This window comes from Jaculus jaculus, chromosome X, assembly GCF_020740685.1.
Source record: "Jaculus jaculus isolate mJacJac1 chromosome X, mJacJac1.mat.Y.cur, whole genome shotgun sequence".
Classification (NCBI taxonomy): Eukaryota; Metazoa; Chordata; class Mammalia; order Rodentia; family Dipodidae; genus Jaculus; species Jaculus jaculus.
The window spans coordinates 51,113,364-51,136,521 of record NC_059125.1 but is presented as its reverse complement, the minus strand read 5'-3'; the positions used below and the strand labels follow the sequence as shown (position 1 = coordinate 51,136,521).

The following is a 23,158-nucleotide window of genomic DNA, read 5'->3' as shown; positions in this document are numbered from 1 at the left end:
GGTGGGCTAAGAATCAGTGCAGGCTTACAGAAGTTGTCCCACATCGTAATGGGAGTAAAGTCAAAACTGATGGCACAGCTGGGTGTGGTCGCTCGTACATGTGCTCCCAGCACTTGGGAGGCTTAGACAAGATTGCCACAAATTCCAGACCAACTGAAGCTACACAATTGGGAAGATAGTTTGGGCTATACTCTGTCTCAACAACAACAAAATGACATGTACTTTTTTTTTTCTTCCTGTAAAACATAACTGATCAAACTAGAGATGTGGGCTTCTGAGGTGAAGCATACAGAGGAGCAAACCAGGTGTTCAGTTTATACATTTATTATAGAAATCCCCTTCCAGTGTGGGGAGTGTCTTGGGCCCAGATCCACTGGTACAAAAAGAAAACTTTAACACCAGGTAAAGGGAGTAGGGGAACCCCCAGCTCCAGAAAGTCACAGACAAGTATAGAAAACACAGCTTATGTGGATTTGTTTTAAAAGTGGTAAATGGACAGAAAGTCAAGGAGAACGTGATGTGGCCCAAAGCCAGATGTCACCTGAAGATTTTACTGGCACTGACCAGTTACCAGTAACATACTCAATGGATGTAACATATTCAATGGCTCTATCCCTTGGCACCTCCTGCGCGACTTCTTGATTTGGGATGGTCAGTACATAGGCCATGAGCAGAGACAGGGACAGAAGCTCCTTCAGGTATCCCACCCAGACTTCCATCCTCCTAAATGTAGACAGAAGCCCACCTGCTCAGGAACTCCGCTGGAGAAGGCAGGGAGCTCTGTCCACATCAATCTCTGGGCTGCCCTAAAGAGAACCCAGAGACACTATATGGTCCATTTGGGTGTGAGTGTTCCTGAATGGAACAGGCTGGGTATGGGGACAGGAATGAACCCAACCAGGAATGAGCTCACAGTTTCCCTTTTATAAAACACCTAGTGTTGGGTGAAGACAGTGAATAGTAAATCACAACTGTAAACAGAAATGAAGGAAGGGGCATAGAGTCCCCACATTGTCCTCCCTCTTTGAAGCTAGCTGGGGCCTACTAGTCCCTCAGCACAGTGTGAGAGGAGAACCAGGATATCAGACACCTTCCTGGGCCGATGGGGGTCAGGGGCCTTGGAAGATCAGGCAGGCACCCTTGGAACCAAGAGCAACCACATCCCAGGTCTCAGCGAGGTCGACTGTATGTTCCTCAACCTGGAATCATGCCCAGGCCAACAAGAGGCATATCAGGAGGGGTCAGACCAGTGTCCCTGGGGTCTGGGGATCAGAACTGGAAGACTGCTCCCCCTCTAGCGTCAGGTCACTTAAACGAGCGTTCAGCTCCGAGGGGTACAGGAAGTCCGTGTAGTATCTTTAGAAGGGACAGCAGGAATCCGGAGGACAGGTGGGGGAGATGGAGAAGAGAGGAAAAGACAGACAGGACACAGAAAGAGAAAGGAAAAGAGGCTCGTTAAAGAAGTGGAGGCAGACACAGGACAGTACCCTCAGGGTCCCAGGCATAGGGAGTTGAGCCAAGAAGAGAAAGCCAGGGAAAACACATGACATACAACCCTTCCTCCCAGCACCCTGGCATCAAGGCTCACTACCAGTTGCCACACACTAGGGAAAAACAGGAAAAATCCGTCTAGAGCTTAGAAAGGAATTGTTGCTGCCCAAGATTCCCCCTCCACTGGGTCCTCAAGGACTAATACAGGTTATGTCTGATACAGTGACCTGTGTCAAGGTTACAGTTAATTTCCTTGTGATCCCAGTCATCAGCTATCATGACCAGCTGCTCCCCAGTCAGGATATCTTCATCATCTGCCTCAAGAGACCCCTACCCATCAGTAAAAGCACCCCCATACCTGCCAGAAACAGGGGGTGCTGTGAAACTCCTCGAGTGCGGGAGCGGTGCCTGGCTGGGGGGGCCATACAGTGTTTGGCCCACCTCATAGCAGCGGGCGTGGAGGAAGGGTGCATGTGCTGGGCCCACATGCGGGAGCACAGGCCGGCGCTGGGGCCCCACAGCCAGTCCGGAGTTTCGGATGTACCAGTCCCGTAGCCCCTCCAGGGCAAGGTTCTTGTGGCCACTGCGCTCACCAGCCAGGGGGATCCGGGTGGGTGGAGGCATCCACAATAGTGGGTTTGGATGCACATCCGGACCCTCCATAGCTTCTGGGGGCAGGCCACAGGGCTTGGTACGGATGGCACGGGCGTGGGGATCCTTGATGCGGAGGAGGGGGCTGCTGCCATCAGCTGCATACAGGGGTGGTGGGCCAGGAAGCATGTCAAGGAGCCCATCTCGACGGGAAAGGGGTCCTGGGACCTCAGCTCCAGGCAGCAGCTCTGCCCAGCCGGCTCCTGCCCCACCACCACCACCACTACCACCACGGGGCAGGCCCCGGTCCAAGGAATAGTCCAACAGGAAGTCCCCACACACAGGTGGGAGCCGGGGGGCCACGCGGGAGGCAGGGGCAGCTGAGCTAGGCCTGGCAGCACGGGGAGGATCTGGAGGGCCAGCTGTGCGAGAGGAGAAGGCAGGGACTGGTTGGGGGCGCTCATACAGCACCTCACTGCTCTTGCAGACTGGGGGGATGGCAGTAGGGGGAGCTAGAGGAGCAGGTGGGGAGCCAGCTCCCCCAGCAGCTGCCCGGTCCACGAGCAAGGCCTCAGAACTGTTGCTGCGGCGGGTGCGAGCTGCAAAGAACGAGGCCCGATCGGAGGCAGGGTCAGCCCTGGGGAAGCCCATCTGTGAGTCCTGACTGCCGGACCACTGGCGAGAATGGAGGCCTTCGGGTCTGCAGCACAGATGTGGGATAACAGCGGGGTTAGAAAAATCAGTCAGATGGCCTGAGTGCCCTCCTTACCCTGGCTCTTTCCAAGTCTCCACTTGCACATCTCTGAAAAGCCCCAGGGTTTGAAGTGGAGCTACTAGATAGCAGCATGTAAAGGGCCACTGAGGTTTGGGACATCAGGGGGTGAGACTATATGGGAGGAATGGGGCTGCTAGCTCTAAGGGCATTATCCATACGTATGGGGCTAGAAAGGAATCACTGCATGGAGCAGCACACAGAACCACTCTTCCTACTACCCCTGGCCCCTCTTTCCCTTTTAAGGCCCTCCTCATGGCTCCTTACTACCTCCTAGAAGAAGTCCTACGTCTCAGGCCTGGAACTGAAGACCTGACTAGACTCTAACCCACCATGTGTATGAACCATCTTCAATTATCCCACCATGCCCACAGTGCAGACCCAAAATGACAGGGATTTTGTTTGCAGCCTGGAAGTAGTAAGCACTTAATAAATATTTGTTTAACAAAGAGCACAGGGCTGGAGGGATGGCTTAGTGGTTAAGGCACTTGTCTGCAAAGCCAAAGGACCCAGGTTCGACTCCTCAGGTCCCACATACATAAGCAAGGTGCCCAAGATAGCACATGTATCTGGAGTTCGTTTGCAGTGGCTGGATGTCATGGCATGCTCACTGGCTCTCTCTCTTTTTCTCTCAAATAAATAAATAAATAAAAATAAAATATATTTTTTAAAAAGAAAGAGTAGAATATAGTACTTAAAGGCACAGACTCTAAAGTGAAAAAAAAATGCCTGGGTTCAAATACCAGAACTTCAAATGCAAATTACGTAATTAACCTTTCAGTGCCTCGCTTTCCACGCCTATAAAATGGAAACAATAGCATCCTCAGTGGGGTCTTGTGATGATTTAAGGAGTTGATATTAATCACAAAAGCACTGATTATTAGCAGATAGTGGGTATCCAGAATATGCTACCCAGAACTGACAGACACAGAAAGACACTGTGCCCATGTCTTTCAAAAGCAGATATTATACAAATGAAGAGACAAAGATTCAGAGGAGGGAAATGACTTGTTGGAAAAATAGATAAGCCCATACTCAAGTTTCCATGCTTCTGCCTGCAATTTTCATCCCATTCTTCTCTATCAAGACTTCTATTCACTTTTCAAGGCCCAGCTGCTGCCAGTGTCCCATATCTTATGGTAATTTCTACTCAACAACTCCAGTTAGAACTAACAGTTCCCTCCTCTGATCCTCAGACCCACCCTCAGAGTCCCCTTACTTGCAGAGCTGGGGGCCAGTGCCCCGGGTGAGAACAGGGGTGGCAGGCACACTTCGCCCCTCAAAACTGGAGACACTCCTGGGCAGCGAGCGTGTGGGGCTAGACAGAGATGGCAGGCCCAGGTCCGGGCCCAGGTTAGAGACCACACCCACCAGCAGGCCCTCCTGCCAACCCAGACTCAGCATCCCACTTCTGCTCCTGGGAAAAGAGGAAAAGGACTGTCCTCACCTGGTGGGGCTGGCCACAGAGTTGCGCCGGCTCTTCAGATCCCCATAAATATCTGATGGGGGTGGTTTCCATGGGGCTCGTCGCTCAGGGCTCCCCCCAGATACTGCCCGTAACTGGTCCCAGGCCTTTGGTGGCGAGGGGCGCTCTGCCAGAGAGAAGCAGCTACGGGGCTCCTCTGGGTAAAATAGAGATTAGGATAAAATTCAATAAAATGAGGAGGGCCCAGACAGGGCAGAGCAGGTTGGGACAAAGGGGCAGGACATTTGCTGGGACAGGTTTAAGCAAGCTAAGGGATGAAGCAGGGCAAAAAGGGTAGGGTATGAGTTGACATGTAGGTCCTAGGGCTGGGGTGAAGCTAGGAATAAAAACATGGGATCATGGCTATGGAAGAACTAAAGAAGTAGAAGAGGTGAACAATACAGGAGGGAGCTGTGGGCAGGAGAACGAACAGGAGTCCTCACCATTATCATGACTGGCCCCCGACTCTGAGAGGGAGCTGCTTTCCGAGTGCAGAACTACATCCTCTATAGTTGAAAAGGGGAGAAATGAGTATATCACTCCAAGGCCTCAGTTCCATCCTCTTACACCACTGGTTAAGCTGCTCTGCCTAGCTTGCCTTCTGCCGCCTCGTGCTGTACACTCCCTAAGAATCCACTTTTGCCAGCTCTAGTGTCACAGGCCTGTAATTCCAGCTACTCAGAAGGCTGAGGTAGCAGGAAGGTCTCAAGTTCAAGACCAGCCTGGGCAACTTAACCAAGACCCTGTTTCAAAACAGTAAATAAAAAAAGCAGGCTGGGGGTGTAGCTTCATGGTAAAGTCCTTGCCTTATATGCCCAATGGTCTAGGTTTAATCTCCATCTCGGGAGGGGGGCCTTTACCTGAATTCAAGACCACCATAGGCTTGAGTCTTCTTCACCTTCCTGGTGCCTCCTGTCAGGCTCTCTCTTGCCCATGAATAAGGTTACCACAACTCTTCTCAAAGAAGGAGTCCTCCCCACTTCTCTGCCTTTACTGACCACTCAGTCATCACATTCCTCCTATAAGCACTCACTCTTCACTCATTGGAGGGATACTGGGACCTGACTCACCTTGGCTGAGCTGAGCAAGGCGTGTGCCCAGACAGATTCCCTGGTTAGGGACAAGTGCCCCTGCAGACAGTGGCAGTGGCTGGATGACGGGGAGGCCAAGGCGGGCCCGGATGTCTCTGAGCTGCTCCTCTAACTCCTGTAGTCTCCGCAGAGCATCAGCCTGCACCTGGCGCCGGCGTCGCCGCTGCTCCACACTCAGGTCAGGGGCCAGTGCCAGGCGGCGGGCAGCAGCTGTAATCTGCTGCTGCACTGACACCTCCCGCTCCAGGGCCTCAAGAGCCAGCTCCTGCACAACCCAAGAAGGGTGGGACAGGCCACACATGGGGTGGGAAGGGGGCAAAGTCCACTGGAGGTGGGGCCTGCTCTTCAAGGGGGGGGGGAGACAATGAATGGAGCTTATTCATCCCATAGTGGGGGCACCTGTCTGGATGAAGGGCTACATCTGTGCATCTTCCTAAAGTCAAGGATGCTTCTGCTGACAATTAAGGAGCAGCATCACCCTTTCTGTTTTCAGCTTCTCCCTCTCCCTGTCACAACCAACCCCATGCATGCGTGCTACCTCTTACCAGCACCATCCTGCTCTCCACACCCATATGCTTACCTCAGCAGGGCACAAGTAATGGTGGACTGGGTTCGGGTGTGGTGGCGGGTAGGCACGCACTGCAGGCGTGCGCCGGCGTACCAACTGAGGTCGTTCACCAGGCTCCAGTGGGCACTCAGGGGGCAACTGGCCAGTCAGCTCCTAGAGGGGACATGGGACAGAAACCACAAGAGCTATTGGAGGGATAATAGACAGCAGTGGTGAACCCAGAAACACAGAATCTTTAAGAGCCTGATCCTGCTCAGTACCCATGAATTCTCCAACCAAGAAGGGTAGGCAGTGAGGACTCTCTGCCCCTCAATGGCCTAAATCCACCAAGCATTGGGCAAGGGAGCTGGGAAACCTGGAGTCCTGAGCTTTGTTTTTATAAAAGCCACATATCTATAGACTGCACATTATATACCATTCCTTTCAAGAGTCTGGGGCTACAGGGTCTGAACCCCATTATTTATTTACTTTTTTTGCTTCTTTGTTTATTATTTATTTATTTGACAGTGACAGACAGAGAAAGAGGGGGAGAGAGAAAGAATGGGCGCACCAGGGCCTCCAGCCACTGCAAACGAACTCCAGACACATGCGTCCCCTTGTGCATCTGGCTAACATGGGTGCTGGGGAATCGAGCCTCGAACTGGTATCCTTAGGCTTCACAAGAAGCACTTAACCGCTAAGCCATCTCTCCATCCCTCAAGTTTTTTTTTAATTTTTTTGTGTTTTTTTATTTATTTGAGAGTGATAAAGAGGCAGAGAGAGAGAGAGGGGGAGAGGAAGAGGGAGAGGGAGAGAGAATGGGCGTTCCAGGGCTTCCAGCCACTGCAAACGAACTCCAGTCATGTGTGTCCCCTTGTGCATCTGGCTAACGTGGGTACTGGGGAATCAAGCCTCGAACTGGGGTCCTGAGGCTTCACAGCAAGCACTTAACCGCTAAGTCATCTTGCCAGCCCTTATTTACGTTTTCCAAAGTGGGGTTTCACTCTAGCCCAGGCTGATCTGGAATTCACTGTGTATTCTCAGGGTGGCCTTAAACTCAAGGAAATCCTCTGTCTACTGCCTTCTGAGTGCTGGGATTAAAGGCATGCATCACCAAACCCCACTCTTTTTTTATTTTAATTTTTTTCTTATTTATTTATTTGAGAGACAGAAAGAGAAAGACACAGATAGAGATAGAGAGAATAGGTGCACCAAGGCCCCCGGCCACTGCAAATGAACTCCTAATGCATATGCCACGTAGTGCATCTGGCTTATATGGGTACTGGGGGAATCCAACCTGGGTCCTTAGGCTTCATAGGCAAGTACCTTAACTGCTAAGCCATCTCTTCAGCCTTTGTTATTTTGTTGTTGTTTGTTTTTTTTAATTTTAAAATGTATTATTTAATTTATTATTTATTTGAGAGTGACACACAGAGAAAGAGGGAGGGAGAGAGAGAGAGAGAGAAAGAGAGAGAGAGAATGGGCGCTCCAGGGCTTCCAGCCACTGCAAACAAACTCCAGACACGTGTGCCCCCTTGTGCATTTGGCTAATGTGGGTCCTGGGGAATCGAGCCTCGAACCGGGGTCCTTAGGCTTCACAGGCAAGCGCTTAACTGCTAAGCCATCTCTTCAGCCCTTGTTTTTTTTTTTTTTTTTTTTTTCCGAGGTGGGGTCTCACTCTAGCCCAGGCTGACCAGGAATTCACTACAGTCTCAGCGTGGCCTTGAAGTCTCAGCGATCCTCCTACCTCTGCCTCCCAAGAGCCTTCGTTATTTTTATTTATTTATTTTTTGCTGTTGTTTATTTTGTTTATCGAGGTAGGGTCTCACTCTAGTGCAGGCTGACTTGAAATTCACTATGTGGTCTCAGGCTGGCCTCAAACTCTCGGCGATCCTCCTACTTCTGCCTCCTGAGTGCTAGGATTAAAGGTGTGCGCCACCACGCCCGGCACCTTCGTTATTTTTGTTTAATTTTTATTTATTTATGAGAGGAAGTGAAAAAGAGAAAGAGAATTGGCATGCCAGGGCTTCCAGCCACTGCAAACAAACCCCAGATGCATGTGACACCATGTACATCTGGCTTACTTGGGTTCTGGGGAGTCAAACCTTGGTCCTTAGTCTTCACAGGCCAGTGCCTTAACCACTAAACCATCTCTCAGTCCCTCGTTGTTATTTTTACTTTTTTTTTTTTTTTTTGGTTTTCAAGTTAGGGTCTTGTTCTAGCCCAGGCTGACCTGAAATTCACTATGCAGTCTCAAGGTGGCCTTGAATTCATAGTGATCCTCCTACCTCTCTGCCTCCCAAGTGATAGGAGTAAAAGGCATATACCACCACATCCAGATTTTTCTTTTTTTGGTTTTTCAAGGTAGGGTCTTGCTCTAGTCCAGACTGACCTGGAATTCACTATGTAGTCTCAGGGTGGCCTTGAACATAGAAATCCTATCTCAATCTCCTGAGTGCTGGGATTAAAGACATGCGCCACCATACCTGGATGAAACCCATTATTATTTCAGGAAAATTGGGTGGACACTCATAGTAAGAGAAGTAAACTGGCACTGTAGCCAGGCATGGTAGATGACAACTGTAGTCCCAGCACCTAGGAGGCTATGGCAGGAAGACTGCTGTAAGTTCAGTGAGACTCTGACTCAAAGGGCAAATAGGAGGTTGAAGGGAGAGTTGAAGGGAGGGAGAGAAAGAAGAAATATCACCTCATGTCAGTTTAGGGTACACTTTGTTGCCCAATTTTGAGTTTGAGATTGGGGGGGTTGTATCACTGACAAAGTCACTGTTGACCTGCATCACCATATTTCATTGATTTCAAGACCTCTAAGCCATGTTCTGAGGAGACCAAGGGTGAGAGGAAACACAGAGCACAGATGAGTGATTGATTAGGCAACCATAAGTCTGCCTGTCTAGGTACCCTGAATCCTCACCCACTCCAAACTGACAGCCCTGAGGCTGGACCCTCACCGCCTCCTGTAGACACACTTTCCGGAGCTCCTGAAGTTTCAGACTTAGAGCTTCTTGTAGGGTTCGCTGTCGGTCGAGCAGCCCCCGCAGACGCTCTGACTTCATCTGTGGGGTAGCCTCTCCAAAGAGCGCAGCTGCACAGAGACAGCAAAGATCAACCCGACAGTCAGGATATCCTGTAGCAGCTGTGGGTCTAGAGACAAACCTTACCCAAGCAGACAGTAGAGACTCAGAGATGGAGGAGGTAGTAGGAGAGGAAACCAGCTACTGACCTGGGGCATTGAAGGTAGGAGAGCTGATCAGCTGACCTTTGACTTCCATCCTGGTGCTATTGGGAGGCCGTGGCTGAGGGCTGGACAGAACCTGGCAGTGACAAATAGAAGGCATTAAGGAGATGCGTCTCATGATACCCAGTCCCCAGCCCAACCCAGCTTCTCATGCTCCAGCAGGGACTACAAAGTACCCTGAGCCCCACCCGCCTACCCAGCCTGCCCACTCCGATTTTGTCAATGTCTGGACCCACTTGGCTTGATACCTTGGTTCCCTTCCCATTGAGTGGTAACACAGTAAGTGAGAAGCCAGGTGGACTTATAACGCCTCCTCAGAGGCCCATGGACCAGTCAGGAATCTCACCTGGACAGAAAGAATTAATGGCACAGATTCAACTGAGTACAATAGTGGGCACTTAGTAAGCACCTGCGTACCTGGAACAGTTACCTTCTATGCCATAATGGATCTTCACAACCACCCAGGTAGGAGCACCATCATTATTAGCTCCCCTTTAGAGATGAGGGGTAGAAGACAAAAAGAGTTTAAATGACAAGGACATAAATGTCAAGGACATAGCCCAGGACCACCCCTCTAGGCCTATGCACTCCTTCATGAGAGCTGCTCCAACCCTACCAACTTCCTCTTGAGCTTCTCAGTCCATCAGGCCTAGGGCCTTTGCCCAGGCTTCGGCTACCATTCTGGGGCTTTTTGAGTGAGACAAGGTCTCACTCTGGCCCAGACTGGCCTAGAACTGTGTAGCCCAGGCCTGCCTCAAACTTGTGACAATCCTCTTCTTCCCTCAGCCTTCCAAGGTGGGCACTACTATGCCTGGCTCATTCTAGGTCGTTTTTTTTTTGGGGGGGGGTTCAGTGTAGCGTCTTTCTTCAGCCCAAGCTGACCTTGAATTCACTATGCAGTCTCAGGTTGGCCTTGAACTCACTGGGATCTTTCTACCTATGCCTCCCAAGTGCTGGGATTAAAGGCATGCACCACCACACCTGACTCATTCTGGGTCTCAAATGCCACTTCCATAGGTGGCTCCTTTGTGATGTCTTCTCAAAATTGCTACTGAACAAGAGACTATGCCTCCTCTGTACCTCCATATGGACAAGAACCATATCTGTCCTGGTTTACCAGTAGCTCCAGCACCCTGAACACTGCTGTACATGCAGAGAGTGCTTCATGAATGTCTGCCAATGGACTAAACAAATGACTGAGAACAAACACTGAGGTAGCTGCACCAGGGTACAAGCCCAGATCTGTGGGATTTGTGGCTCTATACTTGTCTTAACCTTATCCTGAGGCCTTGATGTAGCAAGAAGTGCCACTTGATCCCAGAGTCCCTGCAGGTAGACTCCACACCCTACTCTGTCCTGTGAGCAGCATCGGGAAGTCAGCCTGTCAAGACTGGTGAAAAGCAAAGTCCACAATAACAGATAACATACCTCCTGCCTCCCTGGCCTCCAGAAGTCCTGACCATGGAGCCTGTTTTGGCTGGCTGCCAGCCCTCTTTAGGCCTCTCCTCTGGAGTTTGCTCCCTCCCTCCCACATCCTGCTTAGTCCCCTGCTGAGCAATTGGGTGACATCACCTCCCACCACCTGGCCTAACCTCTATGGCAGGTGACTAGTAGGTCCTAATAAAGCCACAGAGTTACCATCTAGACCTACCTTTAAATTCACAGCTTGTCATGATGTACTAGTCAGGAGTGGAGAGGATCCAAGCAGTCAAGGAAGCATGATATTAAGCCCCTTCCCCATATTTACATGGTAGGGTATGGCTAAACTGCCTAGAAGGTACCCCCAGTTTCTCTGTAATTCTCCTACCTGCCTGACAGGATCTGTATCTCTCCCCAAAAGCAGCTTTGCCCTATCCTCAACATCAACAGGGAGGTCAGTCACAAAATCATTTTTATAAATTGAGGCACAGTGTGTACTCTGCAGAGGGTCTCACATGCCCACCCATCTAAGGCTCAGTACTTCACAGTATGATGGGGTTTCCTTGATGTCCTGTCTCAGCCTCCTCTGTCCCTCAACTTCTGGGGCTCCTATTTCCCCAGGTACCACTACAGTTTGGGAAACTTTCACAAGACTCCCCTGAATCTTCCTCTACCCCAACAGGAACCCAAATCTTCTCTCAGTGGGTCCATTTACCAAGATCAGTCTCACATTCCACACAAACCTGCCTTAATCCTTCATTCTTTGGAAGCTCAGAGCATCCTGGAAGTCAACATAGGGTCCAGACAGGAACACAGGACTCCACCCTGTCAACCTGACTTCAGGGGCATAGCTAGGGCATGAGTCATGGGGTCACTGGTCAGGCTCAAAGTGGGTCAATGCCCCATACCCCCATATCTGGCTTCCAAACCTTTGCCTCTGCTCATTTACCCTGTGTATGTTTGCCTTTGGGCCTAGGGGTGCTGACCCCAGGCAGAGATAGTGAGAAGGGGATCTTGGTAATCTCCCCTCTTCCTGTAATCCTGCTGGCCTTTCCCGTCGCAGGGATGGGCTGCAGCAAGAGAGCCACAGAGGGCAGCCCCCACACACAGAGGCGGGCCCAGCAGGTTTTTCAGGTCTGCCCTTCTGACACCACAGCCAAGAAAGAAATTCCTGGCTGTAATGACTGTTTACAACCAAGATACCTCACCTGGGTGGCACCCCAACACTGTCAGTGGGATCTCCCCATTTCCACATCTTGCCACTACTGTAGCAAATACACCCTCGAAAACTCTATATAGTATCCCCAACCCACCCCCAACATGAGAGATATACCCCCCCACACACAGTGTTTTCTGTCATTCTAGGTGAATAAACTGGGGTGGGGGGCTCAGCAGTGGTTTCAGAATAGCCCAATCTGGCCTTTTCTGAAGCACCAGTCTGGCTGAGGAGGCTATTCTGAGAAGAGGAAAGGAGAGGAAGTGAGGGGCAGGGTGGAGAAAGGGGACTCAGTCACTGCTCATATCCATTTCTGGCCATAAACTACTTTATACAAAAGAAACTGGGCATTTCAGGCTTTACCCCTCTACCCAGACCTCCTGTACAGAGCCCCCTCCTGGCTTTACCCTAGGTTTAATGTGCTTTCCCCACAGATCTGGCTTTCTTCTGAAGGAACTTCAGTACCCTCTACCCCAGCCTTCAGTCCCCAAGCCTTCATCACCCTACAGCCCAGGCCTATTTTCTCTCAGGTACTCACCAATGCCAAAGAGTGCTATAGGGTAGTCTCAGGTACCTCAAAGAAATAGTTGTCTCCACCAGGCCCTGGTTCTGCTGGCAGTAGAAGTGAACAGCAGTGACTGATGCCTTGGCCGCCTCCCACTAGGTAATGGCCCAGCCTACCTAGCCAGGAACTGGGCTGGCCCATACCTTTTAACCCTTGCCTGCCTGCCTCAAAGGCTAGGGTCACCTTTGGTGGAGAGCCTTGGGGCCAGGTCCCTTCAGATTATTCAGCATGGTAAAATAAAAAAAAGTTTGGCGCTCCCTACTTACCTCAGACACCTAGCAGAGAACTGGGGAAGAAGGGTTGAGGTATGTGGGATGAATTGCTATCTCTCCTGCTGCCCAGATCCCCAGGCCACCAGAGCCTGCCCATCCAAGGTAACACCTACGGGACTGGGGGCCCGGGAGCTCTAAAACACACAAGAGCACCCCAGTGTGAACTGGCTTTGTATCTCTGGGCAGAGTGAATCACATTCCTCAGGTCCCTACCCTTTCCTCTGAGAGCAAGCAGAAGTAAGAGAACATCTTGGGACAATTTCCCCCATAATCTAAGTATTGCTTTTCCAAGTTGGAGACAGAAAAAGTTGAGGTTTTTAAGAGACCAGATCTTAACACCCTACCACCTTCTACATATCCAGAATAAATAATCTAATAAACAGACCATAGCGTATGCACTAACAACCTGGAGAAGGCACAGCCTCAGCCTCCTTAGAGCCATATTACAGCCGGCGAAGCTGAAGCTTTTAAGGTGAAGAGGACTGATTGTGACTTAAGCACAGATGAAATCAGAACTCTGCTGCTAAGCCCAGAGCTGGAGGTAGCCGGAAGCTATTCCCGAAGGGAGGAGGAATGGGAAGGGGGCTCAGCCTTCTTCACATCCTTGCTTGTCCTCCCCTATTCCTCCTCTCAACATTTCTGGCCAGGAGCCAGGCTTTGTACCAAACAAGGAAATTGAGAGCTATAAAGTCTCTGCGATACCCACCCCCCCACACACACACACAACCCCACCTGAGCTCTGGGCCTGTCCCAGCACACACCAAACATCCTGTGCTCCATATAAGACCATCTGCTCTGTGACTTCAGGCCCCAAGCCTAAATTGGGCCCCTACAGCAGCCCCTGCCAGGCTGTGAATAGGTGGAGTAAGAGGAATGCTCCCTCCCAAGTTGGAGGGGAGCCTAGAGAAGAGCTCCCTCTGTCACATGCTATTAAGGCCTCCTGCCATCCCTACCCACCTTTCTTCCTGGTTGTGATATTTCCGGTGTGGGACACAAAGAACGCTTTCATTGCCTTCCCCCCCCTTTTCTTCCCTCCTTCAGTGCTGGGGCTGGTGGAGGCTGGCAAAGGGCAAGTGGGCAGCTGGCTGGGTATTGATGGGAAGTATCATTTTGGCCTTGGCCTCTCCCACATCTTATGGGCCATCATGGATGTTGGGAAAAGAAATGTTTATAATCAGGGCCAAGAGAGACAAAAAACAAAAAAAATTGCTGACAATGCAGACTGAGCCTCAAACCTTCATATGTTACCTTATCTGTAAAATGGGCAAACAGTGGTTACAGAGACAACAGAAGCCAAAGGAACTTAAAAGTGTAAGGAAACACACCATGTCACTAATGGCTGTAAATAACAACAATAAACTCACAGAGGTGGGTTGGTGTGGAGGGAAGTGGGGAATAGCAAGTAAGTAGACCTCCTGGGCCAGGTAGACAAATGGGATAGTTGCCCACATACATCATTGCCCTGGCCTGTGATTTTTTTTTTCAGTACTTGGAATTGCCAAGATCTGGTGTAGGCTAGGCCAGCACTCAATAACTGAGTTATAGCCCAAGCCCCCAAACCTTTGGCAGTTTAACCCTTAAACATCACTAGTACAGAGCCCTGTGCAGGTAGAGATGGTGACTTTGGGATGTAAGGTGAGGCTGAGTCTGTGTCATCCTCAGGTTGGTAGGGCACAAGCTATAGTCTTTTTACTAGGATTATTTCTTTTGGAGATGTAGAAAATGATTGGGTCTTAAGATATGGTCTCTCCTTACTGACTATGTGACTGCTTGGATAGTTTACTTAACTTTTCTGTGCCTCAACATCCTCATCTGTTAACTAGGGATGATAGGAGTAATATAGTAATCACAGATACTCACAGGGTTGTTGCAAGCACTAACTGATTTAATACACACATCGCTTGTTTAGGAGAGAGACTGGTTGTTTGCAAGTGCTCAGAGTGTACTGGCTATTGTAATTTCAAATATACCCCCCCACACAGAATCAAATGGATATATTTGGATGTTTGAGACAGAGTTGGTATGTCTCAGCCTCACTTGATAAATCTGAAACAGGGCTATTTTATAACCTTGTCTGAATTCTCACCATCAAAAACCAGGAATAAATGTACTCTGATGTGCTTCAGATAAATAGAGCCTCTTACCTCTCAGCCTCTAAACCCTCCCTCCTTGCCCACTCAGACATATCTGAAACAGCTATTTTCCCCATTCTCCAACATCTCCCTACTCAGCATTAAAAATGCAAGAACTGGACTAGGAGTGATGGTGGCACATACCTGTATTTTCTCAGCACTAGACCAGCTAAGGCAGGAGGATTGAGAGTTCCAAGCCATCTTTGGCTAGATGCATGGCGAGACCCTGTCTTAAAAGTGCAGGAAGGGAGCTGGATGTGGTGGTGCATGCCTTTAATCCCAGCACCCAAAAGGCAGAGATAGGAGGATTGCTGTGAGTTCAAGGCCACCCTGAGATTACATAGTGAATTCCAGGTCAGCCTGGGCTAGAGATCCTAAAACAAACACACACACACACACACACACACACACACACACACACACACACACAAAAGTGCCGAAAGGGCTGGAGGCATAGCTTAGTGGTTAAAGCACTTGCCTGTACAGCAAAGGACCTATGTTTGATTCCCAGATGCATAAGGTGGCAAATGCATCTGGAGTTCTTCTGTAGTGGTTGGAGGCCCTGGCGTGCCCATTCTCTCCCACCCCCACATTCCTCCCTCCCTCTCTCTGACTCTCAAATAAATATTTTTTCTGTTCTTTTTTCAAGGTACAGTTTTTTTTTTTGTTTTTTTTTTTAAATTTTTTTTGTCTATTTTTTATTCATTTATTTGAGAGCGACAGACACAGAGAGAAAGACAGATAGAGGGAGAGAGAGAGAATGGGCGCGCCAGGGCTTCCAGCCTCTGCAAACGAACTCCAGACACATGCGCCCCCTTGTGCATCTGGCTAACGTGGGACCTGGGGAACCGAGCCTCGAACCGGGGTCCTTAGGCTTCACAGGCAAGCGCTTAACCACTAAGCCATCTCTCCAGCCCTCAAGGTACAGTTTTGATCCATCTGAGACTGACCTGGAATTCACTCTGTAGTCTCAGGGTGGCCTTGAACTCACAGCAATCCTCCTATCTCTGCCTTTTGGGTGCTGGGATTAAAGACATACACCACCATGCCCGGCTCAAATAAATCACTTTTAAAAAAATCTTTTTATTTTATTTTATTTTATTTTTGGTTTTTTGAGGTAGGGTCTCACTCTAGCCCAGGCTGGCCTGGAATTCACTCTGGAGTCTCAGGGTGGCCTTAAAAATCTTTTTAAATGGTGCAGGAAGCTGGGCATGGTGGTACACACCTTTAGTCCCTGCACTCGAGAGGCCAAGATAGGAGGATCACTGAGTTTCAGGCCAGCCTGAGACTCCAGAGTGAATTCCAGGTCAGCCTGGGCTAAAACAAGACTCTAATGCAAAAAAAAAAAAAAAAAAAAAGGCAAGAAAACAAACTGGGGAGTTGGTTCAGCAGTTAAGAATACTTGCTAAGGACACTGAGAAATCCTGCTGGAACTGAGTTGATAACCTCCTCCATGTAGACCAGTTGACAGAAAGCTGGAAGAAGCCATTCTGCATGCAGTTCAATGGGAGAGAGAGAAATCACCATTGAAGATACTCAACAGTGGACACTGCAAGCCTTATATATGGCCAGCCAGGCCAAATGAGCCAACAGGTGCAATAGTGACACATCTGTCATGGTGGAAACCAACTGCCCTCTAATTGGACTGGAGGCCTGCTTCATGGGAGGGAATATATCCCTGATACTGAAAACTTAAAACAGGGGTAGTCATGAGCCCTAGGAGTGTAACATCTGCTGATGTCTGGATAAATGTATGTACTATGCTTATCAAACTGCCCAGTAAGCACTTCTCTTAATGTTCATACCCTTATATTAATGCTAATCTAACTTTTGGAAAAGAATCTTGTTTTTTCAGATGGCAGTGACCTTGGGTTGACTCATAAGGTATCATCGTGCTGGAAAGAAGCAACCGAAGTACTCAGTACTGTAATATCTCTATCACACCTTCCAAGGCTCAGGGTCTACTGCAGAAGACGTGGCGGAAAGAATGTAAGAGCCAAAGGAAGGGTAGGACTCCTTACAACGTGTTCCCCCCACCCAGACAAAAAATGGCCTGGATATCTATGACCTCACAGTGCCTGACTCTACCTACACAAGACCATCATAATAGGAGGGAAAGAACATGACATCAAAATAAGAGACTGATTGAGATGGCGAGGGGATATGGAGAATGGAGTTTCAAAGGGGAAAGGGGGAGGGAGGGTATTACCATGGTATATATTTTTTTATAATCATGGAAGTTAATAAAAAAAATTTTGAGGGCTGGAGAGATGGCTTAGCGGTTAAGCGCTTGCCTGTGAAGCCTAAGGACCCCGGTTCGAGGCTCGGTTCCCCAGGTCCCACGTTAGCCAGATGCACAAGGGGGCGCACGCGTCTGGAGTTCGTTTGCAGAGGCTGGAAGCCCTGGCGCGCCCATTCTCTCTCTCCCTCTATCTGTCTTTCTCTCTATGTCTGTCACTCTCAAATAAATAAATAAATAAATAAAATTAAAAAAAAATTTTGAAAAGAAAAAAGCTAAAAAAAAGAACACCTGCTATTTAAGCATAAGAGTATGTAAAGGCCTGAGAATGCTTGAATATAACCTCCCCACATAACCCATGTGCAAAGCTAGGTGTGGTCATGCATATCTGTATCCCCAGTATGCAAGGGGTGGAATCAAGACTGAAAGCACCTCCGGGTTGAGAGAGAGACCTCACTTCTCAGGGAAGTATGCTGGTGGTGATTGAGAAGGGCACCTGAAATTCGCCTCTTGCCACTGCACAAATATGCACACATATCCATGTACCACACACAGCACACCCCACCACAATATTCCACATACACATACACATGCACACACATACACATCAAAAATTCAGGAACCACCAGGTGCGGTGGCACAAACCTTTAATTCCAGCACTCGGGAGGCAGAGGTGGGAGGATTGCCGTGAGCTTGAGGCCACCCTGAGACTACATAGTGAGTTCCAGGTCAGCCTGAGCTAGAGCAAGAACTTACCTCAAAAAAAAAAAAAAACTTTCAGGCTGGAGAGATGGCTTAGTGGTTAAGGCACTTGCCTGCAAAGCCAAAGGACCCAGGTTCGACTCCCCAGGACCCATATAAACCAGGTGCACAAGGGGACACGTGCATCTGAAGTTCATTTCCAGTGGCTAGAGGCTCTGGTGCACTCATTCTCTCTCTATCTGCCTATTTCTGTATCTGTCTCTTTCTCAAATAAATAAATAACTTTAGATAACTTGATACATCTCATTATCTGAACTTCCAAGTCTCTCTCCCAGAACTCCAAATAATTAGGGACAGTAATGTTTGGTTTGGATTAATGTTTTGGATAAAAGCTAATGGGGCTGGAGAGACGGCTCAGCAGTTCAGGCACTTGCCTGCAAAGACAAAGGACCCAGGTTCTATTCCCAGGACCCACGTAAAGCCAGATGTACAAGGTGAACACGTGTCTGGAGTTCATGTACAGCGCCTAGAGGCCCTGGTGTGCCCATTCACTCTCTATCTATCTGCCTCTCTCTCTTTCAAATAAATAAAAATAAAATATTAACAATTTTTTTAATTAAAAAAAAAAAGATAATGGGACCCAGGCACTTGGGAAGCAGAGATAGGACATAGGAGGATCACTGTGAGTTTGAGGCCAACCTGAGAATAATTTCAGGTCATCCTGGGCTAGAGTGAGACCCTACCTTGAAAAAACCATAATAATAATAGTAATAATAATTGTTATTATTATTATTACTACTAAAGGATAATGAGCTGGAGGAATGGCTCTGTAGTCGAGATGGCCTGGAACTCACAGCTATCATCCTACCTCTGCCTCCCTAGTGCTGGGATTAAACGTGTGCACAGGGGGAGGGAGGGTATTACCATGAGATACTTTTTATAATCATGGAAAATGTTAATAAAAATTGAGAAAAAAAAAAAGTATGCACTACCATGCCTGACTCAAACTCACTTTTCTATGAGAAATGTAGAAACAACAGCAACAAAAAAATAAATTGTCTAACACATTACCCTCTTGCTATCCAAATTCTCCCTATCCACCCTCAAAATCAAGACAATTCAGAAAGAAAAGGAATCTCATGTTACTGTTTCTACTGAATGGGTCTAATTTTTTTTCCACAATGCTGGGGATAGAACCCAGAGCCTCACAAATGCAACTGAGGCACATTCCATTCTACCTCCTTAGTTTTAGTTTGATTTTGTTTGTCTGTTGTGCCAGAGTCTCCCGTATGTAGCCTAGGCTGGCCTTGACTTTGCTATATAGACAAGGCTGGACTTGAAGTCCTAATCCTTGTGTCTCAGCTTCCCAAATGCTGGGATTACAGATGTGAGCTACTATGCCTGGTTCCCAGCCCACCTTTTTCAAAATCAGGTCTTGTTATGCTACCCAGGAACTCCGGGGCTCAAGTGACCCACCTACCTTAGCTTCTCAAGTAGCTGGTATTACAGGTGTACAATACTGCAACAAGCTGAATGAACCTGATTCTAACATCCAGTGACACTGATTGCCTGTGCCCCTATATACATCACACACATAGAGACTCCCATCGGTGGGATGAACGTACTGACTACTGCAGGGAGAAAAGTTAAGCCCTTTCCCTCATCCTATCCCTACCAAGTCCCCAAAGCCTCTGACCTAAAATAGATTTTTTTTTTTTAGTTTTCTTTTTAAAGTTAGGAAAACAGTCATACACTTAGGGTCAAAATCAGGGGAAGCAAGCCAGGCGTGGTGGCACATGCCTTTAATGGCAGCACTCAGAAGGCAGAGGTAGGAGGACCACCACGTATGTGTGAGTTCGAGGCCACCCTGAGCTAAAGGAAAACCCTACCTCAAAAAAAAAAAAAATCAGGGGAAGATGATAACATAACCTAGAAGATTCATACACACCTCATGTCCTCTGTCCTAATATTCTCTCAATCTACACACCTTCTTCACCCAATATACAAAAGCCTCCAATACAATAGAAAGGTTGGAAACTTGATCTGGACTGCTTAGACTCCCAGAGAGTCACTGAATAATTTAGGGTGTTCTTTAACAGTTGGGGAGAGCAAGAGGGTGTAGGAACATTTCATTTCCACAGCATCCTAGGCCAGTAAGAGAAATGCAAGCTCTATGTGAGATCACCGGGGTGGAGTTGAGGGAGGAGTAAATCATATACAGAAACCCCGCCAGTCACACAGCGCTTACAAGGCTGCTTGCTCCTGTTAAAAGAAGCATTATGGATGTACTTCAGAAGCCCTGGGAATAATACAGCCTTCCTTCAAGTTCTGAGGCAGGGTATAAGGAGATCCCTGTCCAGAGAGCAACAGTGAAGGGATATGGATATTGGGGAGGAGGAAGAGCCGAACAAGCTGGAAGAGCATGCTAAGGGGCAGAACAGAGGATCTGCAATTTCAGTTGAAATGGGATGAGAGGACAGGAACAAATACAGGGGGTTAAACAGAAAAAGGTCAGCATAGGATGGAGATCAAAAGGCAGGGCAGGGGCCAGGCCAGGTGGCATACACTTGTAACCCTAGCACTCAGGAAGGCACAGGAAGGATTACAAGCCTCAGACCATCCTGGGCTACATAGCAAGACCCTGTCTCAAAACAAAAGGCAAAAAAAAAAAAAAAAGCTGGACATGGTGACCCACACCTATAGTCCCAGTACAGAAGTCAGGAGGCAGGAAGCAAGGGCAGGAGGATCACGCTGCAAGTTTGAGATGACTCTGGTCTACATAGTGAGGTGTAGGCCAGCCATGGCTACACAGCAAGACCCTGTGCAAAAAAGAAAAAAAAAAAGGCAGGGTGGTCATGAGACAGAATGCTATCCAGAGGAGTAAGGATCAGAGCAAAAGAAAGTACAAGAAGACAAACACAGGGCAGGGGTTAGGGTGAGTACAAAACAGTAGTCAAAAGACATGACTGGGATAAGCCACACTGGTGATCAAGGGATGGGAAAGGGTGTTTAGAATGGAAGTCAGGAGCAGGAAAAGAGCACGATAGAATAAGGATAGGAATGGGGTTGTGACTGGGAGAGGAAAAGAAGGAAAAACAGTACAGAAGACAGAAGGGGATGTTTAAAGGTGATTAGCTATGATGGCATGTGAAGTGAGGGGGCACAGTACAGAATGTGGGGAAGGGAGTACAGAAGTCTGCAATCAGGATAGAACTGGATCATATTGAAGCTCAGGGGTAAGAACACTTGATTGAACCAGCTTCAGAGACTGTGTAAGCATTTTGGGAACAGTCAGATCAAGCATCAAGACAAACTGGAGTCAGCGTTGGGCAAGGCAGGACAAGATGGGCTTCAGAGATAGGATAGGGTAAAACAAGGACTTGGGGTTCAGGGCTTGGCGGACAAAGCAAGGGTTGAAGATTACACCAGGCCAGAATACGGGTAGGTAAGGGATTGGACTGAAGGTTCTGAGGCCAAGGATGGCAGGAGTTCGGGGGTTTTTATAGAATATAGTCAGGTCAGGCTGGGGTCAGGGGTTGAGGGCATGGGGTCAGAGGGCATGAGTGCACACGCAGGTACATTTTTGTGGGCGTTTCTGGGCCTCCATCCCGCCCTGTCCTCACCCTTCTGCAGCCGGGGGGTGGGGGGGTTACTCACCGAGGGGCCTCGCGCCGCGGCGCAGGTGGGGTCGGTGTAGGCCAACAAAGGTAGGAGTGGGTGCGCCCTTCCCTCGCGGCGCCCCGCGGGTCCCCGGGCGCGTGCCTCCTCCCTTTCCGCGCCCTGCCCGCGGGCCGCGCTCTGCCGCGCGACCGTTAGCCCTAGGAGCCAAATGGAGGACCCCCGGAGGATGCGAGAAGAGCGCCCGCCCCGCCGCGGGCGGGGGTCCGCCGTCCGCCCTCCCCCCACCCCCCCGCCCACCTTCACTCCGGTCGCTCCCGGCGGCACCGCCGCCGCCGCCGCTGAGCGCGAGCCTGGGGGTTGGGAGACGAGGGGGGCGGGGCGCGAGACCACAGCAGCGGCGGCGACCAAGTGCGCAGGCGCCAGCTCGGGTCTTCGATTTTGCTGCTTCGGAAGCGCCAGGAATGAAAAGCCTCAGCGAGTGCGCACGAGCTTTTTTTTTTTTTTTTTTTTTTTTGAGGGTAACAGAGCACTCCTCCCTCTCGCCGAGACCACACCCCCTAGGTGAGCTAAGTGGGGCGCCTAACTCCGTCATCCTCCTCCCAAAGCACTATCTCAAGATGCTCTCTATAAGCCTTCATCACGCCTCTGAACTCCCCCAATGACCCTATGTGTCGTCCTCTAAGAGCTTCCCAAACCACCCCTCCATCATCCTCTAAATTATATTCCCAAAGTATTGGCTATTGAGCCCAAGCAGTACCTCGAGTCTACTACCCTCCAGGGACACCAATGCCTTCTAGCTCAAATAAGCTCGTATAATTCAATAACAAATCTACTGCTTGTCAAATTAGCACTCAGACACATTTCCTTAGAACTATAATATTGAAATAAAAGCAATAACAGTTATTTTTATTCAAATATTTTATTTATCTATTTATTATTTGCAAGAAGAGATAGAAACACTGAAAGACAGAGACACAGAGAGAGAGAGAATGGGCGTGCCGGGGTCTCCAGCCACTGCAAACAATCTCCAGATGCACGTGCCACTTCGTGCATCTGGTTTACATAGAACTGGTGAATGGAATCTGGGTCATTAGGCTTTACAGGCAACCACCTTAACTGCTAAGCCATCACTCCAGAACCAACAGTTATTTTGTTTTTAATTTATTTGAGGCAGAGAGAATGGGCGCACCAGGGCCTCCAGCCACTGCAAACAAACTTCATATGTATGTGCCACTTTGTGCATCTGGCTTACATGGGTCCTGGGGATTCAAACCTGGATCCTTTGGCTTTGCAGGCAAGAGCCTTAGCTGCTAAGCCATCTCTTAGCCCCCAACAGTTATTTTTTTAATTACTTATTTATTTATGAAAGAGAATGGGCATGCCAGGGTCCCCTGCCACTGCAAATGAACTCCAGATACATGAGCCACCTTATGCATCTGGCTTACATAGGTACTGGGGAACTGAACCCGGATCCTTAGACTTTGCAAGCAAGTGCCTCAACCACTAAGCCATCTCTCCAACCCCCACCCCAACAGTTATTTTTTTAAATTTTTTTTTGTTTATTTTTATTTATTTATTTGAGAGCAACAGAGAGAGAGAGAGAGGAGAGTGGGTGCACCAGGGCTTCTAGCCACTGCAAATGAACTCCAGACACGTGCACCCCCTTGTGCATCTGGCTAATGTGGGTCCTGGGGAATCAAGCCTTGAACCAGGGTCCTAAGGCTTCACAGGCAAGTGCTTAACTGCTAAGCCATCTCTCCAGCCCCCCCAAAGTTATTT

The 23,158-nt window shown here is 49.0% G+C and overlaps 1 protein-coding gene across 5 annotated transcripts; it reads right to left on the bottom strand.

The window, feature by feature from the left end:
* Nucleotides 1–308: 308 nt before the first annotated feature.
* Nucleotides 309–21,545, bottom strand: Ccdc120 (coiled-coil domain containing 120). Of its 5 annotated transcripts, none has more exons than XM_045140824.1 (11): nucleotides 21,416–21,544; nucleotides 9,462–9,559; nucleotides 9,199–9,289; nucleotides 8,927–9,060; nucleotides 5,991–6,131; nucleotides 5,390–5,675; nucleotides 4,763–4,825; nucleotides 4,302–4,476; nucleotides 4,074–4,172; nucleotides 1,850–2,782; nucleotides 309–1,356 (listed from the first exon to the last, which is right to left on the bottom strand). In XM_045140824.1, exons 3-11 carry the CDS (start codon nucleotides 9,245–9,247, stop codon nucleotides 1,242–1,244), a joined length of 1,995 nt encoding a protein of 664 aa, XP_044996759.1. In that variant the 5' UTR covers nucleotides 9,248–9,289; nucleotides 9,462–9,559; nucleotides 21,416–21,544; the 3' UTR covers nucleotides 309–1,241. The 5 variants fall into 5 exon arrangements, with proteins under 5 accessions (XP_044996759.1, XP_044996760.1, XP_044996761.1 ...); XM_045140825.1 differs by lacking the exon at nucleotides 21,416–21,544 and adding an exon at nucleotides 12,387–12,498; XM_045140826.1 differs by lacking the exon at nucleotides 21,416–21,544 and adding an exon at nucleotides 9,644–9,705.
* Between the last annotated feature and the right edge of the window lie 1,613 nt (nucleotides 21,546–23,158).

What these genes read in the sequence shown, in the direction of transcription:
- Ccdc120 (XM_045140824.1), bottom strand. Translation starts at nt 9,247, where the DNA reads ATGGAAGTCAAAGGTCAGCTGATCAGCTCTCCTACCTTCAATGCCCCA. An exon ending in TCCTACCTTCAATGCCCCAG is followed by an intron (nt 9,061 to 9,198) that starts GTCAGTAGCTGG and finishes GTCTCTGTGCAG; the next exon opens with CTGCGCTCTTTGGAGAGGCT. An exon ending in CCTTGCTCAGCTCAGCCAAG is followed by an intron (nt 4,826 to 5,389) that starts GTGAGTCAGGTC and finishes TTTCAACTATAG; the next exon opens with AGGATGTAGTTCTGCACTCG.